Source organism: Procambarus clarkii, chromosome 19 (genome assembly GCF_040958095.1).
Source record: "Procambarus clarkii isolate CNS0578487 chromosome 19, FALCON_Pclarkii_2.0, whole genome shotgun sequence".
Lineage (NCBI taxonomy): Eukaryota > Metazoa > Arthropoda > Malacostraca > Decapoda > Cambaridae > Procambarus > Procambarus clarkii.
The window spans coordinates 17,637,132-17,657,729 of record NC_091168.1 but is presented as its reverse complement, the minus strand read 5'-3'; the positions used below and the strand labels follow the sequence as shown (position 1 = coordinate 17,657,729).

The following is a 20,598-nucleotide window of genomic DNA, read 5'->3' as shown; positions in this document are numbered from 1 at the left end:
TGTGTAACCATTCTTAAACTGATTATTCTTTCAAGCACTTTGCAGGGGATGCTTGTCAGTGATACTGGTCTGTAGTTAAGTGCCTCTTCCCTCTCCCTTTTCTTGAAAATTGGTACCACATTTGCCTTCCAGGAACTGGGCTAGTCTCCTTTCATAGCTGTAGGTATCCATCAGTCTCAGAAGACTATGGAGTTGCGCTCTGGTCATCGGTTTGGAGTGGCCCTCCAGGGTGCAAAGCCAGGGTAGGTTGATACTGGGGAGAAGATGTCACCCATGCAGCAGATCCCCTCCTCCCCTCTCCATGGCACCAAAAGTCTCCAATGGAAACGCAAATGCAAAAACAATTGGTTCCAGCGCCGTCGCAAGAACTGTCAGAATGAGGTTGAAGGCAATAGCGAACTGCCCTAGGGGCTCCAGCTTCGGAAGGGAAGGGAACTATCAGGGGAAAGCGCCAAGCCATTACGACGAATATAGCACTGGACAGCAAAATACTGGAGTATTAAAAGAACTTTTACTGGAGTTTACCGAGAAGTTGGTAAAAGAAGGCACAGGGACTCCAAACCCGGAGATCGCCGTGGTGTGGGCTAGAGAAGAACCACCCCAGCAAGGGCAAGAACGACCAGAGCCTCCTGAAGCAGAGCTTGGGTCGCACGAGCCCCAGGAGGTGGACATCCAGGCCCCGCACCTACGGGTTCCAGACAGAGATCGTCACAGCCTCAGGTAAAAGGGAGCCACCTTTCACCTGAGGCCAGCTTCCTTCTTGACCCAGCAGAAGGAAGAGTAATGATTATTAATTGCAACAATTATTATTATAATAATAATAATTATATTATAATTATTATTATAATAATAATATAATTAATTAATAATTATTACTCTTCCTTCTGCTGGGTCTTGCAACAATTATTATTATAATAATAATAATTATATTATAATTATTATTATAATTATTATTATAATAATAATATAATTAATTAATAATTATTACTATTCCTTCTAATAATTATTAATTAATAATTATTACTCTTCCTGTTGCAATAATCTTGCAACAATTATTATTATAATAATAATAATTATATTATAATTATTATTATAATTATTATTATAATAATAATATAATTAATTAATAATTATTACTCTTCCTTCTGCTGGGTCAAGAAGGAAGCTGGCCTCGGGTGAAAGGTGGCTCCCTTCATAGTTGTAGGCATCCATCAGTCTGAGTCTATGTCAACTCCAGTCTATGGAGTTGCGCTCTGGTTGTCGGTCTGGAGTGGCCTCACCAGGGCGCAAAGCCAGGGTAGGTTGATTCGGGGGAGAAGCTGTTACCCAGGCAGCAGGTCCCCCCTCTCCACGTCGCTGAAAGTCTCCAATGGAAAGGCGTACGCCAAAATGATTGGTTCCAGTGCCGTCGCAGGAACTGTGAGTTCCGGGGTTGACCCCGAAGGTGGTGAAGAAGGGCACAGGGACTCCAAACCCGGAGACCGCTGTGGTCGGGGCCGGAGAAAAACCACCCCATCAAGGGTATGAACGACCCCAGCCTCCTGAAGCAGAGTCTGGGCCGCACGACCCTCGGGAGGTGGACGTTCCGGTCCCGCACCTATGGGTTCCAGACAAGGATCGTTACAGCCCCTTTTCACCCAAATCCGGCCTCCTTCAAGACCAAGTAGAAGGAAGAAATATAATTATTAAATACAACAATTATTATTATGATACTTATTATAATAATAATTGTAAATATTTAATAATTATCCCTCCCTTCATAAGTGACTCATTAAAGATCCTTGCCAGAGGCACGTTGAGGGCCTGCACTTCCTCTTTAATTATCCACGGTGATACGTTGTCTGGTCCTACTGCTTTAGTTTCATCCAGTGTTGTTGTGGGAACCGACCTGTGAGATTTATATATTTCGATAGCAATTTGTATGATGATAAGTGGACTGTATTTCTGCAATAATCTCACAAATCGATCCACTACACATTAGGGGGGGGGTTTATATTGAATTTATATATATGCAGCCAATCAAACTACAATATTAACTACACATTAGTATACATTAAAGAGGTTCCTTATCTTAATTGTACAGCAGGCCTTAGTTCACTAGGTATAACTAGGATGTAGAAACCAAATTTTCCTTGTGTGAGGTAGCTTCCATCACCCTGGTAACTGATACAAAAAGCATGCTTCCTCGTCTTGACCTGTCAAAAGGGCGCTAGCTATGAAGCCAGAATCCTAATATATGACAGCTATATCAGAGAAAACACTGTACAATGAACCATAAAGACCAAGGCTTAATTACCTTTTGTATGAGGCGATTTCACATTCTAACCGGCTCGCCCTTATCTACCTAACATTTAACTGGCCAGAAATGATTAGATAAACGGGTTTCGGCAGAACACTTTCCTTGTATTTGATGACAGCGTGTTGATAATAGAAGACCTTTGGTTTCCATAACACTTCGTCCAAGAGAAATTAACAGGAGCCGAATTTGCTCCCATGCGCATCTGGTCTAAGAACAATAACAATAACAATGGCTGACCACTCCCTCACTACTGACGCCACTGGCTTACTTTGTCCAGATGACAGTAACTGATAGAATGGTCACATTTACTCTATTTTAATATTGATAATTAAGTTAATTTATATGAGATGTTTTTATGATGGTAAAGTCCAAAGACTAATGTATTTAAGAATAATTCCCAGCAGAATAGCTGGTGAATTTATAATAGTATGTGGCAATGATATCCCATTTTCTATAGACGGAAAGTTCCACTACAAGTTACATTTTCTATGGGTAACTTGTGTATACAATGGCAGCAATATTATCTGCCTGTATTGATATATTATTAAATGGTGTCGGATTTTCCGACATAATTCCCGGGGGCTGCTCACGGGTCGCAGTCCTATTTAGAACAGACAAACACTGATACTCCTCCTTCGAATTATTAGATTAATTTGTTGTTAGTAGTTAGTAATCACACATTTGTGTGTCTGTTCGTACAGGACGGATGTCCCGTACTAGAGTTGCAGGGGTTAGAAGTCTAATGCGATTTCATTTCCCTGTTAACTCTTGAAAGGCTAAACTTCAAGCCTAAATACATATTTTTTAACCCAAAAGACTGAATGTGATCAAGTACTACAGTCAAGTATGATTCAGGAACTGCAGTGAGATCAGTGACATATGATATAACGTAAAGCTTGTTCAGGTAACTGGACACTGATATATATATACACTGAGGCCCATTGAATTCATCTTGATTAAATAATAAATGTATCAAAATCAGTCATCAGATTTATTGGGGTTTAATTTAGTTAATTGATTCAGAGGATTGAATAGCCCATCATTAAAGTCAAGAATGGTTCTGAGACTGCAGTGGGTTCAGTGACATTGGTCGCAGTGACTTGTAGCTGTTTAGCTACAAGTCACTGCGTTTGTTTGTATACAATGGCAGCAATATTATCTGCCTGTATTGATATATTATTAAATGGTGTCGGATTTTCCGATAGTTGTCAGCTGTTTCATTACTTCCTCTGCTGTCACCATCTGATAGTCTCATCTAAGGCCATTTCCTCTTCTAACAAAGGGAGCTGCTCAGGCTCGGTTGTGAGCAGTCCATGGAAACTGTCATTCAGTACCTCACAGATTTCCTTGTCACTTTCTGTATATGTTCTCCCATTTTCCATAGTCTACTCACTTGGTCGTTCACAGACATTTTTCTTCTTATATGACTATGTAATTTAGGTTGCTTTTTCACTTGGATTGCATTATCGTTTTCATAATTTCTTTCCGATACTCTTCTTATGTTAATGTATTCATTCCTAGCTCTGTTGCATCTAATCCTATTGTCCTCTGTCCTTTGTTTACATAAATTTCTCTACTCCCTCCTGCTTCCCGACACTGTCAATTAAACCATAGGTTATTATATTCCATTCTACCTTTTTCTTTTACTAGTGGTATAAAACTTTCTTCTGCCTCATTGAATTTTCATATGACTAGGTCCATCATATCTTGGACTGTTTTTGCTGTAAGTTTTTCCTCCATCTGCACCTCTCCCAGATATTGCCTTATCCTCCTGTAATCCCCTTTCCTGTAGACAACTCTCCTTTTCTAAACCTCATGTCCCATGGTCACAATTTTAAGTTCGATTATTTAGTCAAAGACTAGGACACAATAGTCACTGGCTTGTAGTTGTATTTCATGTTCCAAATTTTCGATATCTTCCTCGTTCTGGGTGAAAATCAGGTCTAATAGGCACGGTGTATCCTCTCTTCTTTCCTTTGTATCTTTCTTCATATGCTGTGTTTGGAAATTCCTGTCTATAACTTCCACTAATTTTGCCTCTCATGTTTCCTCCCCACCATGTGATACCTTGACTCCCAATCGATCTCTCTGTGATTTAGGTCCTCCATGACCAGCAGTTTCGCTCTCATTCTTTGAGCTGTTGTTGCTGCCCTCTGCAGTTCATTTCTACATGCCATGTTGTTGTCATCATATTCCTGCCTGGGCCTTCTATTGTTTGGTGGAGGATTGTAGATTATCAAGATCACAATCCTCTTCCCATTTGCTGTCAAGAGTTCCATGTATGGAGCTTGTACTTCAATTAGTACCCTGATTTTCTAAGTCCTCAAACTTCCATTTCTGCATTATTAGGAGTGCAACTCCCCCTCCCTGTCTCTTGTGTCCTTTCTTTCCTTATCACTTGGTATCCTCCCTGAAAAGATTGCATCCAAGAGCAGATCATTTATTTTAGTTTCCACTATTGCAATTATGTCAGGAGTGGCCTTACTAAATTTTTCTTTTATTTCTTCTGATTTATTGGATACCCCATTAGCATTGGTGTACCAAACTATGAGACTCTTCTTAGAAACTGTTACCAGAGTTTACCAAGACTCTTCTTAGAAACTTTTACCAGAGTTTACCGAGACTCTTCTTAGAAACTGTTACCAGAGTTTACTGAGAGTCTTCTTAGAAACTGTTACCAGAGTTTACCCTTTCTCAGGGGGTCTGGGGGATGGATGAGGTCTTGGCAGCTAGGGGGTGGGGTTGGAAGGGCATAGTAGATCTGAAAGGTAGGGAAGGTCTGAGAGGCATAGGGGGGCTGAGAGGTAGTGAGGCTGAGAGTCTGATAATCGGTTGAGAGGTAGAATGAGGGAACAAAAATCATCAGTTTCATGGAGACCAACGACCCCCACAACCCAGGCCAATGTAGATTTAGAGCTGGAAGATCATGCTTCTCACAGCTACTTGACCACAATGATAAAAATCACTGAGGCATTAGAAGAAAAACAGAATGCCGTAATAGTATATGCGAACTTCACAAAGGCATTCGATAAATGTGAACATGGGGTGATAGCACACGAAATGTGGTCAATGGGAATAACTGGTAATGTAGGACGATGGAAACAAAATTTTATGTCAAGCAGAACACAAAAAGTAACAGTCAACCAAATAAAATCAAGTATGGAGCTTGTACTTCAATTAGCATCCTGATTTTCTAAGTTCTCAAACTTCCATTTCTGCTTTATTCTGACCCAAACACAGTTAAAAGCTCTGTACCTCAGGGTATAGTCCTTGCACCACTGTTTTTCCTTATTCTCATATCAGATATAGACAAAAATACAAGTCACAGCTTTGTATCATCCTTTGCAGATGACACAAAAATCAGCATGAAAATTACCTCTGCTGAAAACATTGAAAAAGTACAAGCAGATATTAATAAAGTTTTCGACTGGGCAGCAGAAAATAACTTGATGTTTAACAGTGATAAATTCCAGATACTCAGGTACGGTATAAATGAGGACTTTAAACATAATACAGGGTACAAAACACAAACAAATCTGCCCGTAGTAGGAAAGCAGCATGTAAAGGATTTGGGAATAATGATGTCTTATGACCTAACGTTTAGGGAGCATATCCAAGCAAATATTGCGTCAGCCAGAAAAATGATAGGATGGATTACGAGAACTTTCAAATCCAGGGATCCCATCACAATGTTTGTTCTATTCAAATAACTTGTGCTCTCCCCATCTTGAGTACTGCTCAGTACTCACTTCCCCCCTTCAGAGCAGGAGAGATTGCTGAAATATTGGGAATACAGAGAACATATACGGTGTAGTGTCGGGGTTCACCATAAGAGGGGCGATTAACAGTATACCCAAGGTCACTCACCGTAGCCCTGTGGGTCTTCACTCTATCCTCGCGGCGCCACTGTACGCCAGGAGAGTATCCCAGTCAATCCCAACCGGCCTCCGATCGAGAAAGAGTGAGAACACAGCTTGTTCTTTTAACTGCTGTGTGCCCGCCCCGACACAAGGCTCTACTACTAACCACAAGGTCGCCAACTGGTGTTTTCTGTGTCCAGTAACACGTCAGTGGTATTGTGGAATTGTCGTAACAGCGGCAAGAACACACTCACTAGATCTGATATCAGGCAGGTATTTATTTCTATCACTCTATTTCCTTTCATGTATTATATAGCCACAAGAAATATGGAGGGGATGATACAAACGCCAAGGTATTTTGTGTTTTACTTAAAACTCAAGACATCACATCCGTATATCAACAAGTAAACAGCTATTTCATGCGTAAGCCGCTCGTTCCCACATATAATCATAAACTCGCCAAGCTGGCAATGCTTCAAAATCAGCTGGGCGACTCCCCCCTCACTGCGTGATCTATTACTGCACTTGTTTGTTGGCGAAAGACGCCTGTTTCTTTAAATTCTCAAGGATCACTAAATGCTCAAACAACACAATATCTGCTACAGTAGCAATAGAACGTAAATACTTCGCTGCACTGATCTTGAGCTCAATCAAATATTTCTATATTAATGAACACAATAATTCACTATCATGGTATAACACACTGCACCTCATTTAATGATAACGCATGCAAGTATATATTACTGGAGTTCTCAGTAATTCCTTTCGTGGGCGAATATTCAATTGATCACTGCACACCTGAATGGTTATTCAATACACAAGCATAGACATATATATATATATAGATAAATCATAGATATCAATAATGGTAATAATATAGTTACTGAGCACATAGCCTAACACCAAATACTGGTACACTTATATATATATATATATATATATATATATATATATATATATATATATATATATATATATTCTCTCACTAAATGATCATATTAAAGTCTCATGAAAGACATTATCAACACAGTAAATTCATCAATTATTCCGGGTGCCTGCACACACCAATAATAATAATATATACCGTGAGTGCTCTATGTAGCCCCACTCTGCACACTCGTGCCTTACTGTGACATGGGTGAGCCTTGCTCACGACCTACAAAATACTCTGGCTAAATAATATAGCTGACTAAAGGGGAATTGGGAGGGAAACTAGAATCACCTACTTCCACCTATCCTCCGGTGAGAGTTGAGTTGTAGCTCCTGGTCCAGGCTCCCGTCTCGTGTAGGGAACGCCCCCACACACACCCTGTCGTGTCCTCCAGGAACCCAATCAACGTCCCAAAATAAATGCGTCGTCTCCGTGTTCTGTCCTCCGCGGGTCCGTGCCCCTCCTCCACATCTTGTAGGGTTGGAGTCGGTCTCCTGGCCGTCAACTTCTCCTCCCAACTACGGCTGCCTACCTACGTCTCGGCTGCAGTCGTTCGGATTCCCAATTAGTGTCTTCTTTTACTGCTTCCCAGTGGATTGGCCCAGCCGCTACGTTGTCACTGTGAAGCTATCAGACGTCCCAGACGATACTGCCTAGACTTCACCTGCACAGCACCTGACCCTGGAGCACTTGATGCTCAATATTCCGTCAATTCCCTCTTCGGTCCACACATGGAATGAAGGAAGACCTCCCGGCGTACTGGCAGACTACGGGTGACGTGTAAGATCCACGGGAGTGGCGTATTACTGTCAGATTGACAGGATCAACCTCCACACATCCGTCCACCTTGACGTGTCGTGTCAGACTGATTCCCTCACGGAGGATTGGCCCAGCCACTACGTCATCACTGTGAAGCTATCAGCCGTCGCATACGTTGCTGCCAAGACTCCACTCTTGCACAACACCTGTCCCTAGAGCACTTGATGCTCAATATTCTGTCAATTCCTTCTCTGGTCCAACACATGAAAGAAGGAAGACCCCACAGGTGTTGGCAGACCACGGGTGATGCGTAAATCCTCCGGAGACGGGGTAAACTGTCCAACTGACAGGATCCCCCAGCGTACGTCCGACCTCCTTGACGTGCTGTCTTAGACTGATAGCACCAGAGTCGTGCACTGACCGGACCCCTGCCTTCGTGACGTCATATTTGCCAAGGGAGGTTTTCATTGGCTCCCTGTGCCACATCGCTGTCGGTGACCAATCTGGTGCCACTGACGTCACACAGTTTTGGCGGCAAAACGGAGGAGCCCGCGCCATATTGGCTTCCTAAAGGGCCTATACCATAGGCCAAAATACTTTTCTTTCACGAATTTCTCGCCACCTCGAGAACACTACACTCTCCTACATATTTCAAACTGATGCCTGCGACGTAGAGAACGCTCAGGTAAAGTGGACATGACTCTTACAGTAGGCGTGGGAGAAATATAAGGGGGGGAACACCGTCACATACCCCTTCCCTTAAAATAAGAGTCATGTCTGGTTAGTGTATACAAGACAGGGCATCTGCTACTACGTTGTCTTTCCCTCGGATGAGTTTAATTTCCAACCAGTACTCCTGCCGCCAATGCGAAACGCTCCTTACGTATCCGTTGACCGTCTCCACGGTCACTCCTGGTGTCCATTGTTCCTTCAGCATGGACAGAGGACTTCGCACCTCTTGTCCATACACCAGCTGGAAAGGTGAGAAACCTAAAGATTCTCCCACCGCGTTACGTATGGCAAACAACGCGGGGTATACTGCCTCATCCCACTCAGTTCCCTGCTCTGCGCAGAACACTCTCATCAGCATGCCGTCCTGTATGTAAAAATGAGTGGCCCTCTCAGGACCAACACGTCCTCCATTGGCCTCATGAATCAATTCGGGGAACTCTATCTGCTGCAACTCTCCAAGACGAGTGCGGTCCACCCCTAGAGAACTGGTGAGGGTCACCTGTAACTCACCATCCGGGCTGCCTTCGCCCTCCACTCGTTCTCCGGGTTCCATGAAGAGGTGATTGATTTCCAAACTGTCGGACGTCTCCTCGTCAACCCTATCAGATCCACACCCTCCGTGTCCGTCGCACTGCCTCGGAATCACAGCACAAACCGGGCACGCCACCGTGGCGATTCCTTTCTCGTCCCCACAGGCGTTTAACACATCGCCTGTCTCCTTATAGTGCTCTAAGCACTCCTCGCCCTTCATGAGATTCGGGAGGACATATCCTCCACATGCGTCATTTCCCAAGATGACTTGAGCCTCCATCTTGGGCATTGATGCACAGACCCCCACCACTAGGGTCTGGCAGCCATAATCAGAATTCAGAGTCACCTGGTGTAGGGGCATCCTCACTGGGCCTCCCACAGTGGTCACACTTGCCACCCCCACACTGGTACTCTCGTAACCCTCGGGGAACAGGGTTTCGCTCACCAGGGTAAAATCTGCCCCAGCGTCTCTTAATATTCTCACCGGAATGTAGTCTGCGTCCCCCATCCTTATGGTTCCCTCACACACGAATGGGTGAACTCTTTTCTCCCCACTCAGTACGGGTTCACCCCGCACCCTCTCGGCGATCTGGTCCTCGACCATCACGAAAGCCACGTTCCCCCGCTGCTCAGGGTGTCTGCATTCCCGCGCGACGTGTCCGAATACTCCGCAGTTGTAGCAGCGGATCCTTCTTCTTCTGTGGGTCTTCCTCGCGCCATTCATCGACTCCTCCGTTTCGGCAACAGCTCCTGAGCTCTCAGCTTGGGACTTCTTTACCGGCTCCACAGCACTCTTCGATCCTCTGTTGTCTCCACTCGAGAGGTGGGACTTGGGAGAACTCGCTCCTGTCCTCCATCCGTCCGTCCTTCTATATCTTCTACCATATCCGGAGTGTACGGGCGGTCGGTGCCGTCCCTCTCGGTGTGGTCGCAGGGCTTCTTCCAGCATGTCAGCTCTGTCGGCCGCGGCTCTCAGGTCCTTTATGTCCGCCTCCTTTACTCTAACCCTGATCTCAGGAGAGAGCACGAACTTAAACTTCTCCATGACCATAAGCCTCTTGACATCCTCAGCCGACTTCGCTCCTTCAGACTCCAGCCACTTCAGGAACTTCCTCTCCATGTCCCTCGCCGTCTCCGCATAAGATTTTCCTGGCGAATGGGTACATTCCCTGAATCTCTTCCTGTAACATTCCGGTGTGAGCTTGAAAGAGTGGAGCACAGCTCTCTTTACAGCATAGTAGTTGGTACACTCTTGGAGGTCGAGCATATTGTAGGCCTCGCGAGCTTCACCGGTGAGCCTACCCTGAACCAGCTCCGCCCACTCCGCCCTCGGGCCACTTCTTCAAGGTAGCGACCCTCTCGAAGTGGTCGAAGAAACTTTCAGCTTCGTTTGGTACAAAGACCGCCAAATCTCGCTCCCTCACTCGGCGGTCTTCCTGCTGTGGCAGAACAGGTGGAGCTAGCCCTAGCTCAGCTCGCTTCAGCTCCACATCCTTGTCAGCTTCTATCTCCTGCTGTTTCAGCCTAGCTTCTAGCTCGCGCTCCTCTCGGCGCAGCTGTGCCTCTCGCTCCTCACGCTTCAGCTGTGCTTCTAGCTCTTGTTCCTCACGCTTCAGTTGCGCTTCCCGCTCTTCCCGCTTCAGCTGTGTTTCTCGCTCTTGTTCCTCACGCTTCAGTTGCGCTTCCCGCTCTTCCCGCTTCAGCTGTGCTTCTCGCTCTTGTTCTTCCTTGCGCAGCTGTGCCTCTGCTTCTCGCTCTTCTTTGCACTGCTGTGCCTCTGCTTCTCGCTCTTCTTTGCGCTGCTGTGCCTCTGCTTCTCGCTCTTCCCTTCTCAGCTGTGCCTCACGTTCTTCTCGCTTCAGCTGTGCTTCCAGCTATAGCTTCAATATTTCCAGCTTGACGCTGCGCCTGCTGCCGCTGGATCCTCTGCTGCTTCCACTGATGCTCAGGTGCTCTCCCATACTGGCAGGTGTTTGTGGCCGTTCCTCCCCCAAAGCTTTGTCTCGTGCCCTGAGCTGTGCCATGATCTCCAGTCTTCTCTCTCCCACTTTGGAAGATCTCAGCTTTATCCCAAAGTGGTCTGCTATCGATTGTAACTGTGCCTTGGTGCACTCCTCCAGCACCTGCTCATCTTTAGTGTCAATGAACCTTGTTGCTTTATCATCCTCCATCTTGTGCTATGAGTGATAACCTGTACCTGATACCTAATACCACTGCAAAGTACCACAACTGCAACCTTTATCTTGATCGTTATCCTGGCAAGGTCGCCAATGTCGGGGTTCACCGTAAGAGGGGCGAGTAACAATATACCCAAGGTCACTCACCGTAGTCCTGCGGGTCTGCACTCTATCCTCGCGGCGCCACTGTATGCCAGGAGAGTATCCCAGTCAATCCCAACTGGCCTCCGATCGAGAAAGAGTGAGAACACAGCTTGTTCTCTTAACTGCTGTGTGCCCGCCCCGACACAAGGCTCTACTACTAACCACAAGGTCGCCAACTGGTGTTTTCTGTGTCCAGTAACACGTCAGTGGTATTGTGGAATTGTGGTAACAGCGGCAAGAACACACTCAATAGATCTGATATCAGGCAGGTATTTATTTCTATCACTCTATTTCCTTTCATGTATTATATAGCCACAAGAAATATGGAGAGGATGATACAAACGCCAAGGTATTTTGTGTTTTACTTAAAACTCAAGACATCACATCCGTATATCAACAAGTAAACAGCTATTTCATGCGTAAGCCGCTCGTTCCCACATATAATCATGAACTCGCCAAGCTGGCAATGCTCCCCCTCATGTCAATGTCAAAATCAGCTGGGCGACTCCCCCCTCACTGCGTGATCTATTACTGCACTTGTTTGTTGGCGAAAGGTGCCTGTTTCTTTAAATTCTCAAGGATCACTAAATGTTCAAACAACACAATATCTGCTACAATAGCAATAGAACGTAAATACTTCGCTGCACTGATCTTGAGCTCAATCAAACATTTCTATATTAATGAACATAATAATTCACTATCATGGTATAACACACTGCACCTCATTTAATGATAACGCATGCAAGTATATATTACTGGAGTTCTCAGTAATTCCTTTCGTGGGCGAATATTCAATTGATCACTGCACACCTGAATGGTTATTCAATACACAAGCATAGACATATATATATATATATAGATAAATCATAGATATCAATAATGGTAATAATATAGTTACTGAGCACATAGCCTAACACCAAATACTGGTACACTTATATATATATATATATATTCTCTCACTAAATGATCATATTAAAGTCTCATGAAAGACATTATCAACACAGTAAATTTATCAATTATTCTGGGTGCCTGCACACACCAATAATAATAATATATACCGTGAGTGCTCTATGTAGCCCCACTCTGCACACTCGTGCCTTACTGTGACATACTTGAGCCTTGCTCACGACATACAAAATACTCTGGCTAAATAATATAGCTGACTAAAAAGGAATTGGGAGGGAAACTAGAATCACCTACTTCCACCTATCCTCCAGTGAGAGTTGATTTGTAGCTCCTGGTCCAGCCTCCCGCCTCGTGTAGGGAACGCCCCCACACACACCCTGTCGTGTCCTCCAGGAACCCAATCAACGTCCCAAAATAAACTCGTCGTCTCCGTGTTCTGTCCTCCGCGGGTCCGTGCCCCTCCTCCACGTCTTGTAGGGTTGGAGTCGGTCTCCCGGCCGTCAACTTCTCCCAACTACGGCTGCCTACCTACGTCTCGGCTGCAGTCGTTCGGATTCCCAATTAGTGTCTTCTTTCACTGCTTCCCAGTGGATTGGCCCAGCTGCTACGTTGTCACTGTGAAGCTATCAGACGTCCCAGACGATACTGCCTAGACTTCACCTGCACAGCACCCGACCCTGGAGCACTTGATGCTCAATATTCCGTCAATTCCCTCTTCGGTCCACACATGGAATGAAGGAAGACCTCCCGGCGTACTGGCAGACTACGGGTGACGTGTAAGATCCACGGGAGTGGCGTATTACTGTCAGATTGACAGGATCAACCTTCACACATCTGTCCACCTTGACGTGTCGTGTCAGACTGATTCCCTCACGGAGGATTGGCCCAGCCACTACGTCATCACTGTGAAGCTATCAGCCGTCGCATACGTTGTTGCCTAGACTCCACTCTTGCACAACACCTGTCCCTGGAGCACTTGATGCTCAATATTCTGTCAATTCCTTCTCTGGTCCAACACATGAACGAAGGAAGACCCCACAGGTGTTGGCAGACCACGGGTGATGCGTAAATCCTCCGGAGACGGGGTAAACTGTCCAACTGACAGGACCCCCCAGCGCATGTCCGACCTCCTTGACGTGCTGTCTTAGACTGATGGCGCCAGAGTCGCGCACTGACCGGACCCCCCTGCCTTCGTGACGTCATATTTGCCAAGGGAGGTTTTCATTGGCTCCCTGTGCCACATCGCTGTCGGTGACCAATCTGGTGCCACTGACGTCACACAGTTTTGGCGGCAAAACGGAGGAGCCCGCGCCATATTGGCTTCCTAAAGGGCCTATACCACAGGCCAAAATACTTTTCTTTCACGAATTTCTCGCCACCTCGAGAACACTACACTCTCCCACATATATCAAACTGATGCCTGCGACGTAGAGAACGCTCGGGTAAAGTGGACATGACTCTTACAGCAGGCGTGGGAGAAATATAAGGGGGGAACACCGTCACAGTAGTGATATTATTATGATAGTAATAATATATTAATAGTAATATTATTATGACAATAATATACTCCCTCCAAACTCTCATTAGCTTAATGAGATGGGTTTGTTAAGTCTACTTAATCCACTAATGACAACTCTTACCTCTTTCCTAATTACAGTTAACATTCCTTTCAATCTATCAGGTGAGGTATGGTCCAATTATAAAAGCAACTGAGAAGCGAGTAATCAATCATCCTCGGGAGACCACACACACACACAAACAAGAGCATCTATGGTCCAAGGCCCACCTGCACCACGTTGAAAAGAGTCAAGGTTCGCCTCGGAGAGGACTTCGTTATCACCATGGCTGAGATCTTAGAAAAGGTCTCTACCATCGGAAATGTCTCACCGGCTGACATCCTGGAGACCAGAGAAGGTGTTCACCTTCTCTTCTCCAACAACAACGACATAGAGAAGCTATTAGCCTCCTCCACTAGACTATCCTGCTAGATGCAGGCCTCACCCTCACACCTCCACGACGCTACCTGGCGGATAGGACTGTGTTTGCCAGACACATCAGCGGTCTCCGCAGCAGTTACGACGACATCCTCGCAAGAATCAATGCCCCTGAACCCGACGCTGACCGTGGTAGTGGCCAAGACCAGCACCACCTCCAACAACACCTGCAAACCGACACCAAAATTGACGTTAAGCATGGCCATCGCACTGCGCCAGAATCATGATTCCACCTGCCCAAGTGACCAAGGAACGATAATTCGCCAGTGCTTCAAGTGCTATGGGTGCTCCCACTACACCAGGAAGTGCAAGGAGCAAACACTACCTCCACCTCACCTCAGCTAGCCCACCCGCCTATGTCCGTTTTCCCGGCATTGTCCGAGAACACACTTGGTGAAGCTGCTGCTCCTTCACCATCGCCTGGTTCCTCGCCTCCGCAGCCCTTAGTACTAACAACCAAGCCTGCAGTTCTAACTAACAACACCATGCTACTGGTACTTCTACACCTCGCTGACAAATTGGCGGGCAATGACGTCAACCTATACGGCCACACCATCAACTCGCTGCTCACCGCAAATGGACTACCGATGGTGACAGAACCATGTGACTTCTCCCAGCTCCTTTACCTGGTGCCGGCCCGGCATCTGGCCCAGCAACAGACCCCATAACCAATCCGATAACAGGGACGCCACCCACTCTGGCTGCCCATGCCACCCGAAACTCCCACAATCTACATCAGGAGGCTCTCCAGAGCCACCACCGACGTCGACGAGAATGCCCTTGCGACCGAAGAAGGAGACGAGGACGAAGACAAAAGTACTTGCAATGTGCTTTTCATCCTACCCAGCAAGTTCAATGGCAACGCACACATCAGACGAAAATTGGCCCGAATATGTAACAAGATAATCAGCCAGAACAAATACCCGCACCCAATATGTATGTCCACATCAACACCATGAACTTCTACACTGACCTCACCATAATAAAGAAAGAATACAGGGACCCAGAATTCCATCGCAAATTCCCAGATGGACAAATACATTTCTTTGAAAAGGACGACGATCCTGAGGGTACCAAACATTTGAATTTGTTCTGTTCAGATATAAAGCTTCGCCCTGCACATTAAACTGCAACCTGGCGACCAAGGTTGCAGGACTCCCATCCTCAGCCCCCACCTCCCACTTCCCCCCTTCTACCACAAAGCCCACACCTACCCTTGATTACCTCCTGCACAGCCACCATCTAGAACAACCTCTCACCCCCCCCCCCCCCGCATTGCTCCATACTTCCCTCAGATCCTCACCCCCCCCCCCTCCCCACCTTCTGCTTGATGGGCTTCTGTGAGTTCTACTCCCCCAAGGCCAGGCTTGACTTGTGAGAGCTTGGTCCACTCCAGACATCCACACCCACTCCAGACATCCACACCCACTCCAGACATCCACACGCACTCCAGACATCCACACCAACTCCAGACATCCACACCCATTCCAAACATCCATACCCACTCCAGACACCCACACCCACTCCAGACACCCACACCCACTCCAGACACTCACACCCACTCCAGACACCCACACCCACTCCAGACACCCACACCCACTCCAGACATCCACACCAACTCTAGACATCCACACCCACTCCAGACATCCACACCCATTTCAGATATCCACTCCCACTCCAGACACCCACACCCACTCCAGACACCCACACCCACTCCAGACACTCACACCAACTACTGACACCCACACCCACTCCAGACACCCACACCCACTCCAGACATCCACTCCCACTCCAGACATCCACACCCACTCCAGACATCCACACCCACTACTGACACCCACACCCACTCCAGACATCCTCACCCACTCCAGACATCCACACCCACTCCAGACACCCATACCCACTCCAGACACCCACACCCACTCCAGACACCCACACCCACTCCAGACACCCACACCCACTCCAGACATCCACACCAACTCCAGCCATCCACACCCACTCCAGACATCCACACCCACTTCAGATATCCACTCCCACTCCAGACACCCACCCACTACTGACACCCATATCATACAACCCTCACTGCCTCTATCCCTCTCTCATTGCTTCTATCACTGCCTCACTTCTTATCTCCCCCTCAAGGTCCTCGAGCAGCTGCCAACATGGAGACTTGTCATGAACACACCAGATAAAGAGGCTGGGATATTGCAGGTCGGGATAATATCCCAGCATCATGACAGACGGTGCCCGCTCCAGTCATTCCGGTCACTAGCCAGAACCCGAGCCTTCACGGAGGCTGAGAGGACACATGGATTTCCCACCAACTCTGTCGTTGTCATCCTTTGAGGCGCTTTCCTCTGATCATTACTATACCTAACCCTGACAGGTTTTGCTACATATCTCTCCCTCACTGCCTCTATCCCTGCTTCTATCTTCACCTCACTACTCGACCTCCACCTCACTCCCTCTATCCCTCACCCTGGTGGGTATGGAGAGTGGTGGGGATGGCAATGTTTCTTTACAGTTGATGACACCCTTCGTGACTAAGTCACACACGAGGTGTTTTTAAAACATTTAAATTTATTAATAAATATAAATTTATATAACAAATTTACTAATCACGGCATTTCGCTCACACATCCAAAAAACAATTGGTGATGTTGTAAAAGATTCAACAGATGACAAACACGGCCTAATTATCATGCAAACTATCTTGTGCTCTGTACTCACATCATTAGTGGTCATGGTGTTGAGGCGGTGCACGAGCTTCAGTGACCCTGTTACTGCTCTCTTGTATGAAAGACACGCACCACTCAATATCTAAAGGCCGTATTAAAAAAAATTAATTAGGGGAATTGACGTATATATTTTATTTATTATATTAATATATATACACATTAATATTTCGTTAATGTGTGTGTGTACTCACCTATTTGTGCTTGCGGAGGTTGAGCTCTGGCTCTTTGGTCCAGCCTCTCAACTGTCAATCAACTAATGTACAGGTTCCTGAGCCTACTGGGCTCTATCATATCTACACTTGAAGCTGTGTATGGAGTTACATCACAAGCTGTGTATGCCTCCACCACATCACTTCCTAATGCATTCCATTTGTCTACTACTCTGGTACTGAAAAAATCTTTCTAACGTCTCTATGGCTCATTTGGGCACTCAATTTCCACCTGTGCGTGTGCTTTTTGTGTTAAATAGTCTGTCTTTATCTACCCCATCAATTCCTCTGAGAATGTGTGTGTATTCACCTTGTATTCACCTAGTTGTGCTTGCAGGGGGGTTGAGCTCTGCTCTTTCGGCCCGCCTCTCAACTGTCAATCAACTGTTTCTAACTACTACTACTACTACTGTACTCACCTAGTTGTGCTTGCAGGGGTTAAGCTCTGGCTCCTTGGTCCCGCCTCTCAACCGTCAATCAACAGGTGTGCAGGTTCCTGAGCCTATTGGACTCTATCATATCTACACTTGAAACTGTGTATAGAGTCAGCCTCCACCACATTACTTCCCTAATGCATTCCATTTGTCAACCACTCTGACACTAAAAAAGTTCTTTCTAATATCTCTGTGGCTCATTTGGGCACTCAGTTTCCACCTGTGTCCCCTAGTGCGTGTGCCCCTTGTGTTAAATAGCCTGTCTTTATCAACCCTGTCGATTCCCTTGAGAATCTTGAATGTGGTGATCATGTCCCCCCTAACTCTTCTGTCTTCCAACGAAGTGAGGTTTAATTCCCGTAGTCTCTCCTCGTAGCTCATACCTCTCAGCTCGGGTACTAGTCTGGTGGCAAACCTTTGAACCTTTTCCAGTTTAGTCTTATGCTTGACTAGATATGGACTCCATGCTGGAGCCGCATACTCCAGGATTGGTCTGACATATGTGGTATATAATGTTCTGAAAGATTCCTTACACAAGTTTCTAAAGGCCGTTCTTATGTTAGCCAACCTGGCATATGCTGCTGATGTTATCCTCTTGATATGAGCTTCAGGGGACAGGTCTGGCGTGATATCAACCCCCAGGTCTTTCTCTCTCTCTGACTCTTGAAGTATTTCATCTCCCAAATGATACCTTGTATCTGGTCTCCTGCTTCCTACCCCTATCTTCATTACATTACATTTGCTTGGGTTAAACTCTAGCAGCCATTTGTTCGACCATTCCTGCAACTTGTCCACGTCTTCTTGAAACCTCAAGTTGTCCGGGCCGGCCTCCTCTGGCTTAATCCTTCTCATAATTTTGGCGTCTTCAGCAAACATTGAGAGGAATGAGTCTATACCCTCTGGGAGATCATTTACGTATATCAGAAACAGGATAGGTCCAAGTACAGAGCCCTGTGAGACTCCACGCCATTCTGAGGTCTCACCCCTCACTGTAACTCTCTGCTTCCTATTGCTTAGGTACTCCCTTATCCACTGGAGCGCCCTACCAGTTACTCCTGCCTGTTTCTCCAGCTTATGCATCAACCTTTTATGAGGTACTGTGCCAAAGGCTTTCCGACAGTCCAAAAAAATGCAGTCCGCCCATCTTTCTCTTTCTTGCTTAATCTTTGTCACCTGATCATAGAATTCTATCAAGCCTGTAAGGCAAGATTTACCCTCCCTGAACCCATGTTGATGGGTTGTCACGAAGTCTCTTCTCTCCAGATGTGTTACTAGGTTTTTTCTCACAATCTTCTCCATCACCTTGCATCGTATACAAGTTCAGTGCCTCTTGTCTGTCACCCTTTTTGTATATTGGTACTACATTAGCAGTCTTCTATATTTCTGGTAGGTCTCCCGTTTCCAGTGACCTACTATACACTATGGAGAGTGGTAAGCAAAGTGCTCCTGCACACTCTTTCAATACCCATGGTGAGATTCCGTCCGGCCCAACAGCTTTTCTCACATCCAGCTCCAATAGGTGCTTCTTGACCTCATCTCTTGTAATTTCGAACCTATCCAAGGTCACCTGGTTTGCTGCCACCTCTCCTAGCGCCGTGACATCTCCCTGTTCTAATGTAAAGACCTCCTGGAACCTTTTGTTGAGTTCTTCACACACCTCTTTGTCATTCTCTGTGTACCTGTCCTCGCCCACCCTAAGTTTCATCACCTGTTGTCTTCCTCCTGATGTGACTGTGTAGTAGCTTTGGTTCGGTCTTGGCTTTATTAGCTATATCATTTTCATACCTTTTCTCAGCTGTTCTTCTCACACTAACATACTCGTTCCTGGTTCTCTGGTATCTCTCTCTACTTTCTGGTGTTCTGTTATTACGGAAGTTCCTCCATGCCCTTTTGTTCAGCTCCTTTGCTTTCATACATTCCCTATTAAATCACGGATTCTTCCTTTGCTTCTCTGTTTTTTCCTGTCGGGCTGGGACAAACCTGCTTACAGCCTCCTGACATTTTTGGATGACATAGTCCATCATGTCGTGTACGAACTTGGTTCCGAGTTCTGTGTCCCAGTGTATATCCCATAGGAATTTATTCATCTCCTCATAGTTTTCCTTTCGGTACGGCAGCCCTTTGTTTCCCAGTTCTTTTTTGGGGGTGATAATTCCTAGCTCAATCAGGTACTCAAAGCTCAATACACTATGATCACTCATTCCCAAGGGGGCTTCCAACTTAACTTCACTTATATCCGATTCATTTAGGGTAAATATCAGATCAAGCAAGGCTGGTTCATCCCCTCCTTTCATTCTTGTCGGTCAGCTCTCCATGTGTCTGGGCCTCCATGTGGGTCTCTCTTCCCCAATCTATCTTCCCGTGGTTGAAGTCTCTCATGATTAGTAGTCTGGATCCGATCTGCTGTGTGTGTGTTTGTGTAATTACCTAAGTGTAATTACCTAAGTGTAGTTACAGGATGAGAGCTACGCTCGTGGTGTCCCGTCTTCCCAGCACTCTTTGTCATATAACGCTTTGAAACTACTGACGATCTTGGCCTCCACCACCTTCTCACTTAACTTGTTCCAACCGTCTACCACTCTATTTGCGAAGGTGAATTTTCTTATATTTCTTCGGCATCTGTGTTTAGCTAGTTTAAATCTATGACCTCTTGTTCTTGAAGTGCCAGGTCTCAGGAAATCTTCCCTGTCGATTTTATCAATTCCTGTTACTATTTTGTACGTAGTGATCATATCATCTCTTTTTCTTCTGTCTTCTAGTTTTGGCATATTTAATGCTTCTAACCTCTCCTCATAGCTCTTGCCCTTCAGTTCTGGGAGCCACTTAGTAGCATGTCTTTGCACCTTTTCCAGTTGATGTGCTTCTTAAGATATGGGCACCACAC

At 46.0% G+C, this 20,598-nt stretch overlaps 1 protein-coding gene across 1 annotated transcript in view; it reads right to left on the bottom strand.

The window, feature by feature from the left end:
• LOC123757403 (uncharacterized) overlaps window positions 1-20,598 on the bottom strand; it is a 112,936-nt gene that overhangs the window by 62,682 nt on the left and 29,656 nt on the right. Inside the window, exon 2 of the mRNA XM_069326995.1 lies at window positions 17,064-17,153. Coding sequence (XP_069183096.1) covers window positions 17,064-17,078 — 15 coding nt within the window. The 5' untranslated portion in view covers window positions 17,079-17,153. The remainder of the gene's footprint in view (window positions 1-17,063; window positions 17,154-20,598) is intronic.